This window comes from Schistocerca serialis, chromosome 1 (assembly GCF_023864345.2).
Source record: "Schistocerca serialis cubense isolate TAMUIC-IGC-003099 chromosome 1, iqSchSeri2.2, whole genome shotgun sequence".
Lineage (NCBI taxonomy): Eukaryota > Metazoa > Arthropoda > Insecta > Orthoptera > Acrididae > Schistocerca > Schistocerca serialis.
In genome coordinates, this window is record NC_064638.1 from 208,127,654 (window position 1) to 208,150,717 (window position 23,064).

Sequence of the window (23,064 nt, forward strand, 5' to 3'; positions counted from 1 at the left end):
ACTTTATGGCGCCGGACGTGACGCACTGTCGACGGCACGTCAGGTAAGAGGGAAACCATTGCACAGCACTTGGCGAGAAATTTAGGCTGCTAAGTTTGTCAAGTAAAATGTCGAAATCGACAGCCATCACTCTTCCCGAACTAGATACATGAATGGAACGGGAAAAAAGCAGAATACATGGTTCAGTGGGATGTACCCTCAGCCATGGAATTCACGGTTGTTTGCAGAGTACAGATGTAGATGTTTAAGAAAATCCATGGATCCACAAAAATATTTAATTCTTTACACACTTATCTGATTATTGAGTAGGATACAAAACAGATCGGATAACATCACGACTGCCTACTTTTTGAATTACGAATTAAAATGCGCTCAAATGCGACTCGTTTATCAACATTGTATGCTTAAGATTCCTCTCTGTCCGTGTATCATCAGCGAATGTAATGTATATGTCGAATTATGACATCATCAGTTTGTCTGCGTGCCTAAATCACGTCTGTCGCACGGGATCGGAAGACGTTACTGACTAACTTTAATTCCCTTACTAATATCGGCACAATGACGCACATTTCTCATTGTCTACTGTGAGACATTAGAATGCAAAATTTGTGACATTTTGTACCAGTCAGCACGCCTATTAACTAGTTCCATGCTACAGAAAGGACAATATGTGTTAAAAAACGTAATGTTCGTACGTAAACAGGCTGCAGCTGAAAGAATATAAATTCCCCGTCTCGTACTATGCTGGAGGCGGTCCTTGGTAAGCATTTCTTTCATCATCGTAAAAACGAATCATAAATACTAGTGCTGTAAAGCAGGTGTGTCTAATACATCCACTTTATGAAACTTTTTAATAGTGGCCTCCATTCTTCTGAGCACAAATTTATCTCAGCTTCTGCGTGTATATATTATTTTTGAATTAAGGATGAGTATGAACGATTCTTGTGAACAAATTCGTCAAGAAAATACCGTAGCAATACAAGTAGGGCTTGCAGTGAAAAACGTTTTACAAAAAAACTGAAGGGATCGAAATATTTTTCCATGTTACAAGGGAGTAGTGTTAAACATTACATTTGAAAAAAAAAATCAGGTTTAAACCTACATACAGGGTTTGAAACCAATGTCATGAGCAAGGCACGACACTCGTCTTTGGTCGGAGTTGGTTAGGATCTTTTTCCAACCAATGTTCTTACGCAGTGTTTAATGGCTGCATGTTGTAAAGCGTTGCAGACACGTTGGACATTCCACACCGATACACCAACAAATGAGATAGCTTCATTCAGCTTCTAGCCGGATAATACAACTTGCACGGAAAAGCGTCTTTCTGTCGCCAGCACAAACAGCAAAATTGTGTTGTGATTTTCGAAACGGATAGTATGTCTGATATCGGCGAGAGCCACCTTACTCTGCATATTTTAGATCTGAAGACGGCCTAGTTGTTCCTAAACCGATTAACTCAATTAAATGCGTTGTGTAGAATGCGCTTTGTTTAGCAAATTCCTCTTGGTGGACGGCAGTTGATTGTAGCTGTGCTGTCTGGGCACTTCGCTGCAAACTCCGTACAACAGATCCTTGCAGGAAGAGGAAGCCATCGATTCCAGAGGGGGACCCCCGTGCGTCACTGTACGCGGCGGACGCCCACGCCCCGTGTCCCCCGTGTCCTCACAGCTGCAGAGTCTTACGTCAGCGCCCGCCCCCCCCCCCCCCCCCCTCCCGTCACAATTCCTATGTGTCACGTGCAGCGGGGGCGTCACGATGCACAGGCCACGAGGCGTACACTTACAGCCGCTGGTTCGTTAGCGTTCCTTTTGTCCACAGGTAGTGTTCAGCCGGGCTGCCGTAATCAACGACTGTCACCCCACTGCAGGTGTTCCAACGGCTCGTGTGTCAACTAGTTACTGACAGAACAAGCAAAGACTTAAACAAGCAGGATGTAAGGCTCTGAACAGAGTTCTTCATTACTGGACAAAGCCGCTAAAGTACATAAATGTATTCGCCATGCTCTGGAAGGTTGATCTTAAGATCTCTAAACCGTCACTTCATATCGTAATTATTGTATTTATTTATTTATTTATTTATTCAGTTAAGTGTAGTCGCGTCAGTAACCAAGGGCGCAAAGAACGAGGTGGATGCTGTCCTTGGGGTATGAAGATCGTATACTGAACTATCTTGAAGATCGTACGTATGACATATAGATACGAAATACTTCCACGGTGCCGCTGAAAATGGGAGGGCCAGATAACACTCTGACATAACAAAACTTTAGAAATAAGTGCCATGCAGCTGGTGGTACCTTTAGACATAATGAATTTCTTGTGACCTGGATAAGATGCCAGAAAAGATTCAATTGCTGTACATTTTCAAATGATTATAAACTGCCCGAGGAAGGTTTTGCACCACCTTTATAACTTGCATAGTATGTGTTTTTTGTATAAGAATTCTCTTTCTCAACAACTACACTACTGGCCATTAAAATTGCTACACCACGAAGATGGTGTGCTACAGACGCGAAATTTAATCGACAGGAAGAAGATGCTGTGATACGCAAATGATTAGCTTTTCAGAGCATTCACACGAGGTTGGCGCCGGTGGCGACACCAACAATGCGCTGACATGAGGAAAGTTTCCCACCGATTTCTCAAACACAAATAGCAGTTGACCGGCGTTGCCTGATGAAACGTTGTTGTGATGCCTCGTGTAAGGAGGAGAAATGCGCACCATCAGGTTTCCGACATTGATGAAGGTCGGATCGTAGCCTATCGCGATTGCGGTATATCGTATCGCGACGTTGCTGCTCACGTTAGTCGAGATCCAATGACTGTTGGCAGAATATGGAATCGGTGGGTTCAGGATGGTAATGCGAAACGCCGTGGTGGATCCCAACGGCCTCGTACCACTAGCAGTCGAGATGACAGGCATCTTATCCGCATGGCTGTAACGGATCGTGCAGCTACGTCTCGATCCCTGAGTCAACAGATGGGGATGTTTGCATTTGGCGGCATCGCGGTGAACGCACATTGGAAGCGTGTATTCGTCATCGCCATACTGGTGTATCACCCGGCGTGATGATATGGGGTGCCATTGGTTACACGTCTCGGTCACCTCTCGTTCGCATTGAGGGCACTTTGAACAGTGGACGTTACATTTCAGATGTGTTACGACCCGTGGCTCTACCCTTCATTCGATCTCTGCGAAATCCTACATTTCAGCAGGATAATGCACGACCGCATGCTGCAGGTCCTGTACGGGGCTTTCTGGATACAGAAAATATTTGACTGCTGCCGTGGCCAGCACATTCTTCAGATCTCTCACCAATTGAAAACGTCTGGTCAATGGTGGCCGAGCAACTGGCTCGTCACAATACTCCAGTCACTACTCTTGATGAACTGTGGTATCGTGTTGAAACTGCATGGGCAGCTGTACCTGTACACGCCATCCAAGCTCTGTTTGACTCAATGCCCAGGCGTATCAAGGCCGTTAATACGGCCAGAGGTGGTTGTTCTGGGTACTGATTTCTCAGGATCTATGCTTCAATACACGCAGAGATGGTTGCCAGGCTTCCTTAAAACGATCATTCTGCTCCCCGTTCTGTCTAAAGTATTCGAACGAATCTACATCAGACGGCTCGTGGAGCATGTGGGCAGGAAGGGGCTAATTCCCCAAGAGCAGTTAGGCCTCCGGCAGGGCCACAGCAAGCAAAACCAGCTACTGCGAGTTGTCGAAAATGCGATGTGAGCACTGGAGGGTTGGGAGCACTCAGGGCCGTACTTCTTGACGTGTCCAAGGCGTTTGATTGCGTATAGCACGAGGGCCTCCTCTGGAAACTTTTTTTACTGGGCGTTCCGACGCCGCACGTGAGACTCATCGCGTCCTACTTGCGTGGCCGGTCTTTCCACGTTCGTTCCGAAGACAACATCTCAACTGTTAGGCTTATACGTGCAGGAGTGCCGCAGGGGTCGGTTCTCGGCCCCATCCTGTATTCCCTGTATACAGACGATGTATCGCACGCACACAGGTTATCGCTATGGTGATGACACCGCAGTCTGCGTGCGCTCCCAAAGAATCGACGTCTTTCGTCTCACTTTACAGGCGGCATGGGACATCCTAGGTGCCTGGGCTACGAAATGGTGCCTGTAGTTCAATGCCGTGAAAAGCCAGGCTGTCGTAACAGCGCGACGTACAGTGCCAATAGATCTTCAGCCGTTGCGAATCATGGGAGGACCCATCCCCTGGTGTCGGACGACTAAGTGCCTAGGGGTAACTCTTGACAGACATTTGACCTGGAAGCCGCATATTCGTGAGGTCTGGGGGAAAAGGGCTTGCCCGTTTGAAGGCACATTTACCCGCTATTAAATCCGGAATCAACGCTTCCTCCAGATTGTGGAGTTATGCTACTGAATGATATCAAGTGGCAGATTTTGATTTCATAAGCGTGCACTTTCTAATAGACTGCTTTTTTCACACTAAAGTTATGTTTTTGGTTTCATAGGGCTTATTCCTTTATTTCCTGCTCAGTCTACACATATTCGTAGATATACAGACCGAGCAAAATGTCTTTTTTAGCAGTTTATATTATTCTTCCATAGAGTCACACGACGAACTGCATCTAGAGGGCGAAGAGATTAACACAGGCACCGTGTATATTAGTGTGGCAAGTTGCCTGTTTAATGGCTTCCAGAGGCAACAAAATTTGATTTCAAATATTTCATATAATTATTGACCGAATATAAGAATATAAAATACTACCATAAACTACTCATTAAGTGGTTTTATCTTGTGTTAGAGGTTTAAAACAGTAAGACAAGTATCACACAGTTAGAAACTTCGTATACGTGTGTTTTGAGGCAGTGTAACTTACCAATACCCAGGGTAAAGTCATCCGGTATTTGAGAATGAGAGCACTTAATGACTTCCAACAAACTTTAAGTGTAGCTTCAAACCTTCGGGAAACTGTTCCTCGCTGATATCCCTCTCAAAATAATGAAAGGAAAAAAAGTTTTTCGCTTATTGTATTTTCGCTGTTCATCCAGCAAAACTGTAGCATCAGGCAAGACGTTTTAATTTATTACTGTTTCACTACTAACTCTGTTTGCAACACAATTTGCTGCATTGTATCCACATATATCTCTGAATGACATGGAAAATTATGCGACTGTACGACGCATCGTTCAGGAGATACTACGTTATAAACAGTGAGGCGCGTGAAAAACTTGCTTTTGGATGAAATGAAGCGTAAATTATCCGGAGAATATTCGTTCAATGTTTGATAATGAGAACACATAGCGGGTTCCAACATACTTCAAGCGTCATGTCAAACCTTTTACAAACTTCTTCAGGGATACATGTTCAACATCAAAACATTTAACACATTAACTGATCTGTAAAGTAATAGGACGTTTGAAGCTTTTTATACATGAGATTTCGATTCTTTAAAGAATCAAGGGTTTCCTCGTACTTACAGAATGATACAATTGCTAGGGTTCGTGCGTAGCAAATTATTGAAGAAAAGTAGTCTGATAAATTCTTAGAATAGGAAAAGCAACAAAAGCCTCAACTTCAGTGATTCTATGTAGTATGGATCGAAAACCAGAGACCAGATCATTTCACCCGGCTTGTCATCCACAAATTAATTTTTCGTTTATCGGCAAAACATGCCACTATGCGTTAATGGTTGTCTGTTGCTGGGTTTCTGAGTTTGTAGTATAGTTTGTTATTAGTGACATGTCCTGACATAGAAAACAGGGGGGACAGGGGGTACATGTCAGTCAGCAGTTTCCGAGCGTTCGGAACAACTGTAGAAAGACAAACTTTCAGTGAAGGCAAGTTGACTAGTACATGGGTCAGATCCAAATAGTATCGCAAGGCACCTAGGAGAGGGGCGGATTCTGAGACTCGATAGGATGCTTACAGCAAGACATTCAAAGATACTCAGGGGTCTGATTAACACTATTTATTTGCAATCAGACTAACTAATACACTGAATTATAATTATAAACAAGAAGAACAAACAAAGGATGCAACTGGTTGCACAGCTGAAGCCAGTGTCTGAGTCTGTGGGGAAAGAGCTAACAGAAGTAGCAATCAATAGCAGCACTATAAAGCACGAACTTCTAGAACAGCACTTAAAATGAGAGAAACAGACTTGTCGGGGCTTACCCGAGGCTGGCGAGGGACGACAGGGGATTGGCCACCCCAATAGTTTGACTGAGAGCACTATCTGGATACAAAAACACGTATTTTTAAAGGAGTGTAACGGCGCACTATTTCTCCCTTCCTATAGTCGGCCCACCAATCCGTCGGCACTTTACAGGCTGCTGCAAATCTGACGAGTAGCTCCGCACCTCAATGGTACCTCTAACCTACCACATTCAAAGTCCTCCCTTTCTGGTACTTGGTACGTAGGGGTGTGTCTGGTCTTTACATTATCAAACTCAAAGTTTGGTAGCAACAGCGTTCAGCTGAAAGCTAAACGTCAGTGTCCTTCCTATTATTGCTAGCGACAACAGTGTTCTACATCACTTGGCCCCACCCTGAAGCCTCTCGTGAGTGGGAACAGCTGTTGTAGCACCTTAACCTGTGTAATCTCACTGACACTCCGGTTCCCAGGGGCAAGTATCGAGCTTGCTGCCTATACCAAGATGTGCCTTTTTGTGACCATCTCCTACCGTGACGCCTTTCGTCAGCGTCTATGCGGTGGATGGAGTTGCAAATTAATTCTCTGAAGTGGAACTTCTGCCCTGGGACAGCTACCCAGAGCGTCTGCAGTTCGCAGGCCTCTACTATTACTGTTTACATCTGATAACCTAAATGCTACAACTTTTGCCTGTTCTCTGCGTAGTGTCTCTGATTTCATATCTTGGAGTGCTCTTGCTGGCTTCCCACAGCCTTAAGCCTAACAGTGTGTAAGTCATTACATCGTCAATATATTACATTAGATTCAACCTATAGCGCTTCATCTTAGCAGCATTCGCTCATAGCTTATCTGCAGAACGAATGTTTCCGTCCTTCGTGTTACCTCGGTAACCTCACTGCTTTATAAATCGCAGTTCTCGCATTCAAATCCCACCTCAAGCGTGGGCGTTGGCTCTAAACGTATCGTTACGGTAGGTATCCTATGCAGATTGTGAATCATACCACACAAATACGAACATGAGTGACACTGACGTGCGCCAGTTAAAAACAGTCTCTAAATGAAATGGAAGGTAGTGTTTAGAATGGTTTGGATTCAAACATCATGTGTCGAAGCTTGCTGAATGAACTGTAATTCAAATGCTTACTTTAACGGAAACAATAGTTTTGCCTCACACCTAACTGGACGGTTTAAGCCACTGCAGTTTTCGCAGTGTTCCTGCCTGCTGGCTCTAGTGGCGTGTTTTAAGCGAGGACGCAACTACATTGCGTCATACTCAAATGTGTGGAATAAATATGACCGTAATGGCAGAGGAAAGGTCGTTTTCATCCATCACCACTCACATGCTTCATTGTACGTAACGTTGGCGGTGGAAACCAAGTTTTCACTTTCGACCACCAATGTGATACAGTTTCGATCTCGCACGATCCAGTGATGGGTGCATTTATATTCTTAACGATATCAGAAATTCGCCACAGCTTGCATTAAGGAATGGCCAGTTTGGTAATGGTACGGAGCATATGAGGGAGGAGGAAGGGGGAAGGGGAGGGAAAGAATTTCAGAGGGAGGCCAAGGCTTGAATAAAGCAAGCAGCTTTGGATTTAAGTTGGATGGTTGTAAACTGCAGTAGCTACGCAAGGACGAAGAGGCTTGCACAGGATAGACAAGCGTGGGAAACACCACCAGTCTCCGGACTGAAGACCACAACACTCACAATAAAAAGAACATCTGGAGTGCCCCAAGATACCCACGCCTTTGAAGAGACAATGATCGTGAAATAATTCCATTTTACATGCTATTCCACCGTACATCTTTCAATATTTGTTTCAAACGTTCGTCCTTAGGTTTCAGCAAACTAGATAGAAGGCTGTCTTTTTGCAATTGATCGCGTACCGGCTAACGTGGCACAATCGTGGGACTGTTTTGATTACCATTTATGACTTCGGTTCGCCACTGCTCTCCTAAAACATCATCCACGAAGGTCAGTGCTGTTACTTGAACCATGACCATTGTCGATCTCCCTTATAACAGAGCCAGCACTACCGTATTAGACGAAATAGGTAGCCTCTTAGTGTGCCGAAATTTGAGGGGCGGCAATTTTTGTGGCGCACTTGATGTGAAAACACGACCAAGAACAGACATCGCACCGGATCAAATTCTCCTAACAGAAGAAGTGCAAACAAGGCTGAAATAAATCAACAAGTTGGAGAGAAGGAAATCAAAACGAAATGTCAAGAAACTAAGAAATAACAATACGGAATTGAAAGATAAGTGGGAAAATCAGATTTAAGGGAATAATCAGTAAGGGAGATAACGCAGAAACTTTTTGGGGAAGAACTGATGTCATGTTGGATCTGCTCAGCAAGGTAGTGGGGAAGATTAAAATAATACCAAAGAAACCGCGAGTAACATAAGCAATACTTGAGAAGATGGGAGAAAGAAGTGAGGTATAAAACGGGGATGGGAAAGAATATAGGAGGTTAAATAATGAATGAATAGTGACAATGGACTGATTTGGGTCCAACTCTGCAATAACTTGTGCTTTGCTCCTATCACATTTTTCTCTGTTGTCGGGAAAGAAACGAGTCATGTTGTTTGTTTGTTTAATACAGAATCATAGAAACAGGAATGTCATTTTTTGCTTGCCTCTTCAATATATTGGGTATCTGAGAACAACTTCTTGTTCAGGGGGCATGTACCTGTTTAAATCCACTGATTGCTACTTGAGCCCTTTGGCGTCCAATATAGGCTTTCTCAAAAAAAAGTCCTTACATCGAAAGCACTGACAGCACATTTACAGCGCCTCAACCATTGCGCTATTTCCTCGCTGAAATAAAGTTTTAGACAACCCATAAATGTTTTATCCACATCTGTTAGGGTGAAATTGCAGTGACGCAATAGTAATGTGATTTATTTTTGCCAAGTCAGTCAGATCAATATTTTGTGTGTGGCTAAGGTGGCCATCCAAAAACAACAGGACAGGTTTTTACTTTCCAGGAGTTGAAAATTCGCTGAGTGCGAAACCATTGAGTGAAGAAGATGATCTGAATCCCCCTTGAATGATAAGCTTCAAAGATTGTTCCTACTGGACCCCCGTTTTTAAGCTTTTCATTCATATTTCTGCTCGGGAAAATTACTAATGCGAGCACGAATTTGCCACTAGCATTCACATAAGCAACAATCGTTGTAATTGCCCCATGTTCTGCTGATGTCAAGATGGCCATTTGTTTTTTACTATTAAGACCAATGACTTTGGCTAATACAGGTTGTACCACAGTAATGTCACCCTCATCAATATTATAAATTCTGTCAGATGCGAATTTACCTTTCCAAAATCTTCCAACAGGTTACACAAGTTATCTGCGTTTTCCTTGCGGAAACCAAGACCCCCGCTACACGATGTTGTTGAGACAGTCTCGTTTTGTGGCGTTTAAGAAAAAGGGTAACCCACTTTTTCTCAGATATTTCGTCTTTGAGAGAATGCTCAATGTTACTTCTTTCTGCCAGTTGTACAGCTATTCTTTGCAAGCCATTACGAGTAAGTGCAAAGAAGCTTCCGTAACATACCATAATAAACCCGTTCTTCTTCAAAATCTTTTCCCAAAAATGTTCACTAACTGATCTATTTGGACATACCTACATATTGCGGAATTGACCACTAAATGCCATGAAAGGCGAACCCGCAGGGAGGCAGGGAGTATTGTGTTGTCACCACAGAAGCAGAAACAACAGAATGAGCCGGTCTGTAGAGTTCGGTGACATCAGACGTGGACCAGTCATTGGATGTCACATATATAACAAAACCGTAAGGGACATTCCTACCGTTCTGAAGCTGCTCAAGTCAACTGGTGGTGGTGCGACTGAGAAGTGAAACGTGAAGGAACAACTATAGCCGAATGAAGACCAGACAGACCTCAGATATTGACTGACAGGGACTGTCGAGAACTGTGGGGTCTGTTCGGATGAAATCCTAGGAAGGAATCACTCTTGAGTCCCAAAGTGTTATCAGCAGTCCAGCTGGCACAGTGACTGTGCGTTGTGAGTTAAAAACAATGGGTACGATGCAATCGGGTGATTTGGAATGATGAATCACGTTATACCCTGTGGAAATCCGACGGAAGACTTCATGTTTGGCTAACGCCTGGAGAACGTTACCCGTCATCAGTGAAGTACGGTGAAGGTGGTGTTAGGTTTGGGCGTCTTTCCCATGTTAAGGTGTGATCTCCTTTTTGCGCTTTGATAACGCTAAATGCTGATGGATATGGAGGCATTTTAAGCATTGTTTATTGCATACAGAATTAGAAGAATAGTTGGGAGACGATGATTGTTTGCATCAGCATGACAATGCAACCTGTCGTAAAGCAGCATCAGTGAGGCAATGGTCTGTGAATAATAGCCGTCCTAAAATGGACTGGCCTGGCCACAGTGCCGACGTGAACCTAGTGTAAGACCGCCAGAATAAGTTAGAACGTCGACATCGCTCCGCCATCCTTACCTTCTCTGGTTTCATCTCTTGAGGAATAATGGGCTGCCGTTCGTCCACAGAGATTCAGACATCTCACTGAAGTGTCCTCCGCCAGAGTTCAGAACGTGGTAAAGTTGAGGGGAGGATGGACTAATAAGTGTCTAGATACACCCGCCTGGATAGTCGTTAATGCTAAAGCGTCTTTTCAGGACGTGGAGGTGCACCGGCCGTGGATCGAACCCGTCTGTCGGCTTAACGACGAAGGTCGGTGTACCGTCCAGCCTAGATATTTTTAGACGGTTTCCCAAATCTCACTAAGTCAGTACCAGTCATCTTTCAGTTACACGATTCGCAAACATTTAGAAAACTTTCGCTCACTTTCAAGTGAATAACATTACACGCAGACAGTTGGAATACACATATCCCGTGCCGAGGGCTAGCAGGATGGCGACAGGAAGGGCATCCGGTCACCCCTTAAATTAACCGTGCCATATCCGCTAATAACCATGCCGACCATGCACCGACGCGAGGCGAAGCAAGGGCACAACAAGAACAAGAATACGTGTATCGTACTTCATACTGGGCTACCTCATAGATATTGATTTTGCAATATTAAATTGTTTACTGGCCTTCTTCCGACCCATCTTTTTCCGAATTGCGTCAATACCTTCAAGATCTTTCGTTGTTTGAAACGGGCTCCACTTTCTTCGTTCGAGCGTCCCCTCTTGGAATTTGCAAGAGAATTCCAAGAAAGTAACAGTGAGTACTAATACAGACAAATCGTGTAGACGAAAAACTAAGGAGTTAGACTTAAGCGTCTGAAGCTGGTCCAGTTTAAGCAACTATAGCTTACACTTTGTAAGCTCAATAAATTTTTAATCAAACGTCTAAATGAAACCGCTTACTTATAAACATTAATGTTAAACCTTGTCGTTCAAGAACACATAGAGGTTGAAAGATTTAATCTGCCAATATCTATGAGAAATAATGAACTACGTAGCACAAGATAAAGAATTTTACCATTGCCAAAACATGTAATGACGAACTGATAATCAAGAAGTCAAGCAGGTGACGAGTGCTGTCCACTAAAGAGTGGTAGAAGCGTAAACTACTATTTACATTTGATTCCACTAAAGTCTATGACAATGCACAGCCAAGGGTCCCACTTTAGGTGGGGAGAGGGGGGGGGGGTAATTTTAGGTAATTGTTCTCTAGTGTTAAAATTTAGAGAGCGTATTTTCTAAGGAGAGATAGATAACGTAATGCTGACTTCCACGTACAATTCGCGAAATGACCATTACGAATAAATAAGAGAAACAATAGCTTATGTGTTACCGGAAGGATGTGGCTTGTGGAGTATAGATGTGAATGCAATAAATCATCGTTGCTGATGTATGCAGTGACAGTTCCACCTGGAAATTTGTGTGCCAACCTAAAGACATACCGCCCCAAAGACACAAATTACACTGTCTCGCCCGAAGGGATCTCTTTTGCTTATACCTGACCCACAGTAAATGTTTCTGGATTCCACTCAAATCAAAATACATCTGCTGTCTCATTGTAATCTAAATCTGGATTCCAACGGCCTGCTACTAAAAATCCGAACATATTGTAGCACATGCACATGACTTTCCTTAAATCACTTAAAATTTTTCTAAGGATGATTTTACGATGATGTCAACCTTACTCCAGCAGAATGCAGTGTGATTCCGAACTGTGCCCACGAACTCTCAGAAGTTGATCAAGGTTCGATATGAACAGTGTCGATAAGAAGAACCCTTCATCTTTAGTGATTCGCTCTACAGTAATTAGTTCAATTTCCTTCCACTTACCACTGAGGCTGTACCGTACTGAGACTATCTGGGCACCTCGGTAAAAGTTTGTGATAAGGGATGTATATCGTATTTGTAAGATGACGTTTCCATTGATTCTTGGTGCTCGCTGTTGGCAATTTGGTTAAATGCCCCCTTGCCTCTTCACCACCAGGCTTGCACTCTGAAAAGGTAAGACACGATCATGTGCGTAGCTGGCACAAGACCGTTAATCAGTTAATCGTTAATTAATTAAATTTTCGAGTAACTGAAAACTTTTAAGATAATTTTGAAAACCGTTAACGGACTCTTTAACTTCCGCAACTTCCTTTGAGTACGTTAATCGATAATTAGGTGCCTTCTATTTATGACAAAATTACACCGTATCGCCTGCGGAAAACATGTTCTGACAAGTTCAGGTCATGTAGATGTGTGGCCATACAGGGGTGGGCGCGATTGATGTAAACAATCCAGTGCGACCGAGAATAACTATAGGTGTTGGCTGTTTATTGTTGTTCGTTTCTGTGTTCGCAGTAAGTACTTATTTTTGTTAGTGGATTGACTGTGGAAATTAAATAGTGGAATGAGAGTCTAGCTCTATAACTGATGAAAATCCGTGGACGCATTTAAATTATTACGTTCATCTGGTAATAAATATGCAACCAGTCGCTTTTTTACGATTTATTCAACCATGAACATGTTTTCGAGGCACTGCAGTGGATGACGATCTTCGACTGTGATTTAAACTGGCGTTTATCTGGTAATAAATATGCAACCAGTCGCTTTTTTACGATTTATTCAACCACGAACATGTTTTCGAGCCACTGCAGTGCCTGGAAAACATGTTCATCGTTGAATAAAAAAGCGACTGGTTGCATATTTATTACCAGATAAAGGCCAGTTTAAGTCACAGTCGCACTTCGTCATCCACAATGGATATACTGATATTACGGGAGATCGGGAGAACAAATACTTTTTGATTGTAAACTATGCATGCCTAAAAATCGACAATTAGGACTCACACTTAGATCCTTAACAATTTGATACAACACATAAAGATTGAGAAGCTGGTAAAATCTTTAAACCTCAGCAAATGTTCAGTTTCGCGAACATGGGCAGACGCGTCGCTTATGAGCATTTTCGATTAAAGCAACATCTTACTAAGGGAAACACACACCGAGAATGAGATACTATCTCCTGTGATTTTATACTGATTACTAAGTAATTACATAACTAAATGATTAAACGATTAAATTGTTTTCATTTATTTTCTTCGTTCTACCAAAACTTGTCCTACCAAAAAAATCTTCGTTTAAGTAAAGGTAATGCATTTGATTCAATTGTTCATTTCACTTCAGCCACAACATAAAGTTTACTGTTACGAGTTAACAATTAACTTCTGATAAATCACTTGTAAAGTAACGCTTTAACGTTTAACGAAGTTAACTCTTTTAGTAATGGGTTAATGATTAATGAAGGTAACCTTTTGATTAATGTTGATCGTCTGCTAAGTTTCAAAGCATGAAAATTCTCTTAAGAAAAAAAGAGAATAATGCAACAATCGCCTTGTCGCAAAGTATCTTGTAGTACATCACAATGCAGAACTTTCTTCGCAGGATTTGTTCAAAATGTTAACCACAAATGTTTTACATGCTCAACAATCGCAAGAGATTTACAAAAAAGAAACAAGATTAGGATACATCGTTCCATCGACAACGAGGTAATTAGATATAAGTCACAAGCTCGGACGGGATAAGAATGCGGAAAGAAATCGGTCATATCCTTTACAACGGAAGTGTCCTACCATTCGCCTAATATAGTGAGTCGAACCAACGAAAACATTCTGAATAAACGGATGAGGCTTTTAAGCGAACTCCTCTTGAGTAACACTCCTGTGTCTTAACCACAGTGTTAGGGAGTTCACTGACAATCAATAGGAAATTTGCACATACATCAACAGTAGAGACAATGCGATCAAATCTGACAAACATTCCACATTACGCTAATTTGCATAAGCGCAATTATTCGCAGAACAATAAACTCGCTGATGTAACAGATCAGGTGGATTACTTTGTGAAAAGTCACTGGAGACCAACCATTCCATGCATCAAAACTCTGAGCAGGCATCTCTGATCAGTCTCTGAAAGTTTGTTAGGAGATTTAGAACCCTCCCTGATAAACACTAGTGTCCTATCCACGGCGACATCCGCCTAGCTTTTTCTAAGAGATGGATAGAGCAGATGACGACATGCTCGGTATAGAGGTATTGAATGATCCATTGACTTCGCGGAATACTCTTACCTGAAGAAACACGTGACCATATTCTGTTCAAAAATGGCTCTGAGCACTATGGGACTTAACAGCTGAGGTCATCAGTCCCCTAGAACTTAGAACTACTTAAACCTAACTAACCTAAGAACATCCCACACGTCCGTGCCCGAGTCAGTATTCGAACCTGCGATCTTAGCGGTCGCGCGCATATTTTGTGATTTGCCTGCAAGAGTCATTATGTCATCACATCTTGTGTTAGCCACTGTGAAGCAGCCAGCGTTACAGAGGGCACTGGACACGGGTGCAGGTATGTTAGTGGGGTGAACTGAGATGGCGGTGCCGGAGCAGGGTACTCACATGCTGGAGTGTGGGTGGATCTGCCGACGCTGCCGCCGCCGCCCTGGCTACTAGTCGTCCGGATGCTCGCGCCGGCAGACGCAGACACAACGCAGTCCGGGTAAAAATACCCCACAATCCGAGGGCCGGGCGGTGCGGGGGGCAACGCCCTCCTCCTGCATGCGGTCTCGCTTCCTGACCATCGAGGTGGTCGCTAATTCCACACTTCCGGCCGGTGAGCGGCACTCAAATGGAGACACGACAGTCTGCATCTGCATTTCATAATCTTTTTCGATAGTGAACACTTATTCGCCAGATGCTGAAATTCCGAACCCCGTAAAGCGCTAATTCTTAAAAACTTTCAGGAGCACCTCTACTGTAACATTTAATATTGTTGTTGTTGTTGTTGTGGTCTCCAGTCCTGAGACTGGTTTGATGCAGCTCTCCATGCTACTCTATCCTGTGCAAGCTTCTTCATCTCCCAGTACCTACTGCAGCCTACATCCTTCCGAATCTGCTTAGTGTATTCATCTCTTGGTCTCCCTCTAAGATTTTTGCCCTCCAAGCTGCCCTCCAGTACTAAATTGGTGATCCCTTGATGCCTCAGAACATGTCCCACCAACCGATCCCTTCTTCTTGTCAAGTTGTGCCACAAGCTCCTCTTCTCCCCAATTCTATTCAATACCTCCTGATTAGTTATGTGATCTACCCATCTAATCTTCAGCATTCTTCTGTAGCACCACATTTCGAAAGCTTCTATTCTCTTCTTGTCCAAACTATTTATCGTCCATGTTTCACTCCCATATATGGCTAAGTCCATATAAATACTTTAAGAAACGACTTCCTGACACTTAAATCTATACTCGATGTTAACAAATTTCTCTTCTTCAGAAACGCTTTCCTTGCCATTGCCAGTCTACATTTTATATCCTCTCTTCTTCGACCATCATCAGTTCTTTTGCTCCCCAAATAGCAAAACTCCTTTACTACTTTAAGTGTCTCATTTCCTAACCTAATTCCCTCAGCATCACCCGACTACATTCCATTATCCTCGTTTTGCTTTTGTTGATGTTCATCTTATATCCTCCTTTCTAGACACTGTCCATTCCGTCAACTGCTCTTCCAAGTCCTTTGCAGTCTCTGACAGAATTACAATGTCATCGGCGAACCTCAAAGTTTTTATTTCTTCTCCGTGGATTTTAATACCCACTCCGAATTTTTCTTTTGTTTCCTTTACTGCTTGCTCAATATACAGATTGAATAACATCGGGGAGAGGCTACAATATTATCCAGCGTAATTCATTTAAACTTTTGACCTCATATACACCGTTCAAAAGAATTAGGGGAACACATTTATCACCGTCCAGTATGTCAAATCTATTTTAATACAGGCGGTATCTGTGGTCTTATTGCACGGCTTGATATCTCCGCTACAACTCAAGTCATTAGCCATCTATCGACTGTGTTATGCATTACACTGTGTCCCCTAACAAGGATGTGAGTACTCGTGTCCCAGTGTTGAAGGAAGGATGTTTGCGTTTAACGTCCCGTCGACATCGAGATCATTAGAGACGGAGAACAAGCTCGAATTGTGTCAAGGAGGGGGAAGAAAATCGGCCGTGCCCTTTCAAAGGAATAATGCCGGCATTTGGCTGGAGTGATTTAGGGAAATCACGGAAAAACTAGATCTGGGCGGCCGGTCGCGGGTTCGAACCGCCGTCCTTCCCAATGCGAGTCCCGTGGTCCCAGTGCTTTCTTGTAACACACACAGATAGCAGCTGTCTTTTGTGAACGCTGTACTCAAACAAGTACGTGCAATGGGACATCTGAATGTAGCGCAAATTGGGAGCCCGGTCTGTTTGATCCAAGAAGAATAGACTTTCGGTTGTGTTGTTGCAGATGCCAATACCTCCCACGTGCCATCCATAGGTTGTGGACCCTCTACATGGAGAAAGGCAGTACACAAGGCGAGTTGGACGAAGCCGTCCCCACGAAGACCGATATCTGACCATCTCTGCTTTGCGGCGTCGTAACGGATACCACCAGACTACTGCAAGATCTCAGAAGGGTCCCTGTAGCCTCTGTGTGCGACCAGATTGTAATGAACATGTTACGAGAAAGGACTGTACAGGCTGACATCATGTTCGAGTACCCCCATTGACACAACATCTTGTAGCTCGCCTTCCGTTCTGCTCTTCGCGTGTAAACTCGCAGCTTCATCACTGGCGAAACATGTTATTCAGGACGAGTCCAGATACTCTCTGGCGCAAGATGATGGCCGTCTTCGTGTGCATGGACCAGTGGTGAGCGGATCCTGCCAAAGTAGTCAAGAAAATTAACAGATTTACAAGGTTCTGTGATGTTGTGAGAAGGCTTCAGTGTTGACAACCTTACCCTTCTTCTCGTTGTCCATAGTCTTCTTACCGCCAGGCAGTAATCGAACAGATCCTGTTGGCCCCTGTGGTGTCAACTGCATACAGTGGTGGAACTGAATTCCTTCTAATACCAAGGCCTTTGTGGCGAGTGTCAGCAGGGTTGTTTTGCGAAGCCTGAACACTGAAGTAATGCAATGTTCAGCGGTGAGGCACGACCTAAACCCAATCGTTCATATATGGGGCATGCTTGACAGTAGTTCTGTCCCATTGAAGAGTGGGAACGGATACCACAGGGCGACCTCCCTAGACTTATATGGAGCATACCACTTAGGTGCCAGGCAGTGATAAACGCTTACGGGGGCCATACATGTTATTGAAGCTCTCAGAGTCCAATGAGAAAATGACTATTTCCACTTTATTTTTGGCATCTTGCTGGACATTTCAGTTCTTTTTATGCAAACGATCGAGGATGTAATGATGTTTTATTCTGTACTTAATTATTGAAAGATAAAGACATAACTTGGTGACATAACCAGCATTGAGTTATTGCTCAATGGAGTACAGTAGACGCCCGAAGTCATGTTCCCCTAATACTTTTGAGGAGGGTATTTTCGGAAACGTTTAAGGCATAATAACTTTTTGTACCCAGATTAAGTGTAATTTGGTTTTTCCTAAATGACGCATGGTCTCCAGTCACAGCAATATGAATTACAGACACACCGGTGTCATTAACAACGTCATATTTCCAAATAAGCACATCTCGGCTCCATCTAACTAATTTCATTATCTGTCCGGTGTTCGAGCTTAGCCATCATCATCATCATCATCATCATCATCATCATCATCTGCTTCTTCTTCTTCTTCTTCTTCAACTTTCTTGTGCTGTTGTCCTGTAACATCCTTGGCATTATAATGGCGGCAATTTTGTTGGGAGATTGATCCGACTACGGCGCAGAAGTTTCGCTGGGAAGCCCTTACACACACTCCATTCTATCCCGATCTCTCGCCATGCATTTTCAACGTTTGTGGCCATCAACTTGTTTCGGACGAAGAGGTGGACGCATGGCTACAATCATAATTCTGTAGGCAAACGCAAACGTTTTTCTATGAAGACAATGACCGTTTTGTCTCACAGTGGGATAAATGTATTAACAGTTATGGAAATTACTTTCGAAGCAATAAACAGTTTGCTTACTTTCTTTTCCATCTGTCTTCTTTTCATTTGACTGCCCTTCGCAGATCTGGTTCAGGTGCGATGAGTAATAAACTTCATCCTCATATCATACACACCTCCTCGAGGTGAAGAATGTTTTCAGCAACCAGAAATTTGTGCATGGGGTGGCAGTAAATCCGCAGTTGTTTTCGTTCTAAGAAGAAATTCATTATTTCTCAGTTTAGAACAAATGTATTAAAAATTTATGACCACTCGAAGCTATGTACAAAATGCGGGCTATTACACTGATGTTTGGCTATTCTGGCATACACCTGAGAATCTTGCTGCCCCGAACGTTCTTGAGCTGAGAGCTGCTTTGCAAGAAAAATGGCATTTACTTCGTGTGGAATGCACAAACATCAGACATCGATGTGTGTGCTAAATTAGTTCTCGCTGTCACCACAGTCAATACTGGCGTAACGAATACCGTGTCAAACTCTTATACCACGCAGGGTCAAACAACGGCTGTTTATCTGTAACCGTGTTTTTATGTTTTATCAGTATTGTGTCATGCGTTCTTCAGTTTGGCTTAGTTTCGCAACATTCGTCAGACATCTTCTAAATTGACATTATTCTCTTTTGATCCGTAGAAACCCGTGTACGTTAGATTCAGTTACGTTTTGCTCGCGCAGCACAGTGATATGATCTTTCCCTCGCTATTGCCCGATTATTTGGGAATCCCCTTGTCAGTCAGCACGTTTTGTGGTGACACTACGTTTGAAACTGCAAGCACAGATACGTACGAACAAAGCTGCTTCAGTGATATGACAGAAAACCCACGTCGCCGCATATGGTAGAAAAAAACCAAAGATTAAACTGAGTTCACATTCGACAGGCAGCTACAGTTATCAACGGGTGTCTCGTTGACACAAAAATATCTACTTTGAAAGATTGGCTGTCAGATGAAACTGAAGATTACTCTGATGAATCCAAAAAGAAAAGCACAATAAAATGAAGGGAGACCTACGAACAAGAAACTAAAGAATAGACTTTGAATACTTCTGAGCGATACTGACTAAAAAATTTCGAATTTGAACAGAGCGCCCGTAGGTGAGTGCGAGAAGTTCTAATATTGCACCCTAGCCGTCGTCTAACGGGACGTAAAAATGCACGTGGATATGGAGGTGGTGACGACAAAACATGTAATTCGTGGGCTCCAGTGGAATTCCACGTTCCGACACGCTGTGGAGCGTGAAATAAAGAATGAGCCAGGTCACTTTTTACCTCGTGGACAGGAACGTAGCCAGTGAGATGCGGCATCGGTTACAAGTAGAACATAGGAGTCCCCATACTGTATGGCGTTTAACATCGTATTTGGTGGGTTTCTTTCACGTAGAGAACGCGGTATGAATATAATCTGTTCTAAAGCAACAGCAAATTGAGGATCCCTCAAAAATGCTTTGTTTTAGTCACGATTTGTTATAATAATTTTGGAAATTTGTGATAAGGTCTTATGGGACCAAGCTGCTGAGGTCATCGGTCCCTAAGTTTACACACTACTTAATCTAATTTAAACTAACTTATGTTAAGGACGACATACACATCCATGTCCGAGGGAGGACTCGAACCGATGGAGGAAGTCGAGCGGACCGTGTCAAGACGCCTCAGGCAGCGCGGATACCCCGCGCGGCTTATAAATGACGTACCGTTAGGTAATGGCTTCCTGTACTTGATGTTTTCAATGTTGTAACTTGTTTGCTACAAATGTATACGGTTTCAGTGTTACAGCACAATGATGATGTGTCAAAAGCGCGTCTTATTCTAACAGTTTACATATTAAATATCAAATAATTACATTTTTGTGTACAGTCATTAGATATTGTAAGCAATGTACGGGGACCTCGTAGATGTGTCGAAGCTGTAGCGTAGATGGTACCGTCGTGAGCTCGAGATTTACGTAGCGAAAGGTATAAGGTTTGCGTCCTCCTCGTTTCAAATTTCCTTTCACCTTTCGTTTGTTAAGGTATTCCTGGTCTTTCTTATTCATTTAACAGAAGTATTATCTCAAAAGTCGGTGCTATTTATTATAGATAACGCATTTGCTGCAGTTCTTGTTGCAAAGGTCAACGACTGGACTGGAATGTTAAAAAAAATGGCTCTGAGCACTATAGGACTCAACTGCTGAGGTCATAAGTCCCCTAGAACTTAGAACTACTTAAACCTAACCAACCTAAGGACAACACACACATCCATGCCCGAGGCAGGATTCGAACTTGCGACCGTAGCGGTCGCGCGGTTCCAGACTGTAGCGCCAGAACCGCTCGGCCACCAGCGGCCGGCCGGACTGGAATGTTGCCCCGGTGGCCAGAAATATTAAAGTGACTGCCAATTTATGTTCAGTAGTATGGCATTCTTCCTTACGGCAGGTCTCGTCATACGTTAAGCCTTTTCCAGTTTTGTCTATCCATAGCCAGTCTTTTCATTTCTGAATATTTGTCTCTCTTGATATTGTCCAACATTTGATATCTTCTTTTTCATCTTCCCCTTTTTCCCTCCACCATTCCTTCTATTCCTTCCTTCAATAAACAGTCCCTCCTCAAACAATGTCCAATCCAGTTCCGTTTTCTCTTTCTCATGACTTTCAGCATGTTTCTTTCTTCTCCAACTCTTCTTAATACTTTTTCATTCCTTACTCGGTCTTCCCATTTCACTTTTTCCACTCTTCTCCATATCCACATCTCTAGTGCCTCTAATCTTCTTCCATCTTCCTTCCTTAATGTCCAGTCTCCGCACCATACAGTGCAGCGCTCCAGATGTAACATTTGGCAAGTCTTTTCCTCAAATCTTTGTTTAGTGGTCCGCAAAGTAATTTCTGTTTCCTCTTGAATCCTTCTTTTGCCATTGCAATTCTTTTCCTAATTTCTGTTGAGCAATACATATCATCCATTATTACACTTCCAAAGAAATTGAAGTTATTTGCTTGCTCTATTTCCTCTCCCCCTATTTCCATACGGCATTTTCTCCCCTTTCCTCCAATTACCATGATTTTCATTTTCTTCTCGTTAATCTTCATTCCATATTCTTCTAATTTCGTATTTAGATCATCTAACGTTCCATCTCTCTTGCACTCTCTGCCATCACAACCATGTCTTCCGCAAATCTTATACACTCCACTCTCCGACCCCCTATACGAACTCTTCTCCTTCCACCAAAACTTTCATTAATAATTTCGTCCAGATAAATATTGAACAGTGTTGGTGCTAAACAACAGCCTTGCCTTACACCTCTTCTCAGTTCAATTTCTTCCCTTATCACAACTACTATTCTTACTCTTGCTCTCTGTTTCAGATATAAATTTCTAATCAGCCGTTTATCCCTTCAGTCAACTCCATGTTTCGTTAGGATTTCCATCAGTTTTTCCCATCTGACACAGTCAAAAGCCTTCTCAAGATCAATGATCTCGAGAAGACCTATGTTTTAAATTAAACAGAAGTTATACTGTGTAAGTTCTTGTCATTATGAAACTTTCAAAATATATACCTATTTATGGGTTTCAAAAATGGCTCATGTCCGTATCATGCATGTAAATATCTTTCTCAGTGATGGTCAACAGCTTAGAAAAAATCTCCTCTCCTATTCAAATGAAACTGCATAACCAATCTCGAGCTTGAAATCTATGTGATGAAGTACGTTATTTCAGAGTGCTGGTAGTGAACGCAACATCGATAACATTAAACACTATATCTTAACTACATTCAGTTTCAAACCGAAAATGGGATGACAGTTCAATTGAGTTAATGAATAACTTCTACATTATGTTGTGTTTCTCCACCAACAATTCGATGTACAAGCCCTGTAACGCAGCTGTTTAACGAACGCCCATTTTCGTAAAAAAAATGGTGTGGTCTGCTAGCCAAATAAACTCGTAGACAGCCGCTGCAGAACGCTGAGAGCGCAGATCACTTTAACCAGCTCGTCCGTGTGCCGACGACGTTGTCTCTCGTGAGGTCGGATGTCCCGTCCGCGTCCACGTTAACGTTAACAACCTCGTCCCGTGTGAGGACAGCTTAAAGGTCGCTAATTCGATTCTCGCTTTATGCAACCTTTCTTTACTTTTATTTGAATTCTATACGTACTATCGCCGGCCGCGGTAGCCGTGCGGTTCTGGCGCTGCAGTCCGGACCCGCGAGGCTGCTACGGTCGCAGGTTCGAATCCTGCCTCGGGCATGGGTGTGTGTGATGTCCTTAGGTTAGTTAGGTTTAAGTAGTTCTAAGTTCTAGGGGACTTATGACCTAAGATGTTGAGTCCCATAGTGCTCAGAGCCATTTGAATCATTTATACGTACTATCAAACAAAAATGGCAGTAACACATACTGAATAGTAATTTCCGTTATCAACGTCGTCCTAAAAACATTGATAAGAACGAGTTATGTGATGATAAGTCGATGTAAATTTGTAAAAAAATTGTGCCTGCCGTTCAGCAAAAATTGATTTAGTATTTGATAACCAACATTTCAAACTT

The 23,064-nt window shown here is 43.0% G+C and overlaps 1 protein-coding gene across 1 annotated transcript in view; it reads right to left on the reverse strand.

Annotated features, from left to right (window-relative positions):
* The window catches only part of LOC126465897 (protein singles bar), a 143,166-nt gene extending 128,048 nt beyond the window's left edge, over positions 1-15,118 (reverse strand). Inside the window, exon 1 of the mRNA XM_050096342.1 lies at positions 15,035-15,118. Within this exon, the coding sequence (XP_049952299.1) occupies positions 15,035-15,036 (2 nt within the window). The 5' untranslated portion in view covers positions 15,037-15,118. The remainder of the gene's footprint in view (positions 1-15,034) is intronic.
* Between the last annotated feature and the right edge of the window lie 7,946 nt (positions 15,119-23,064).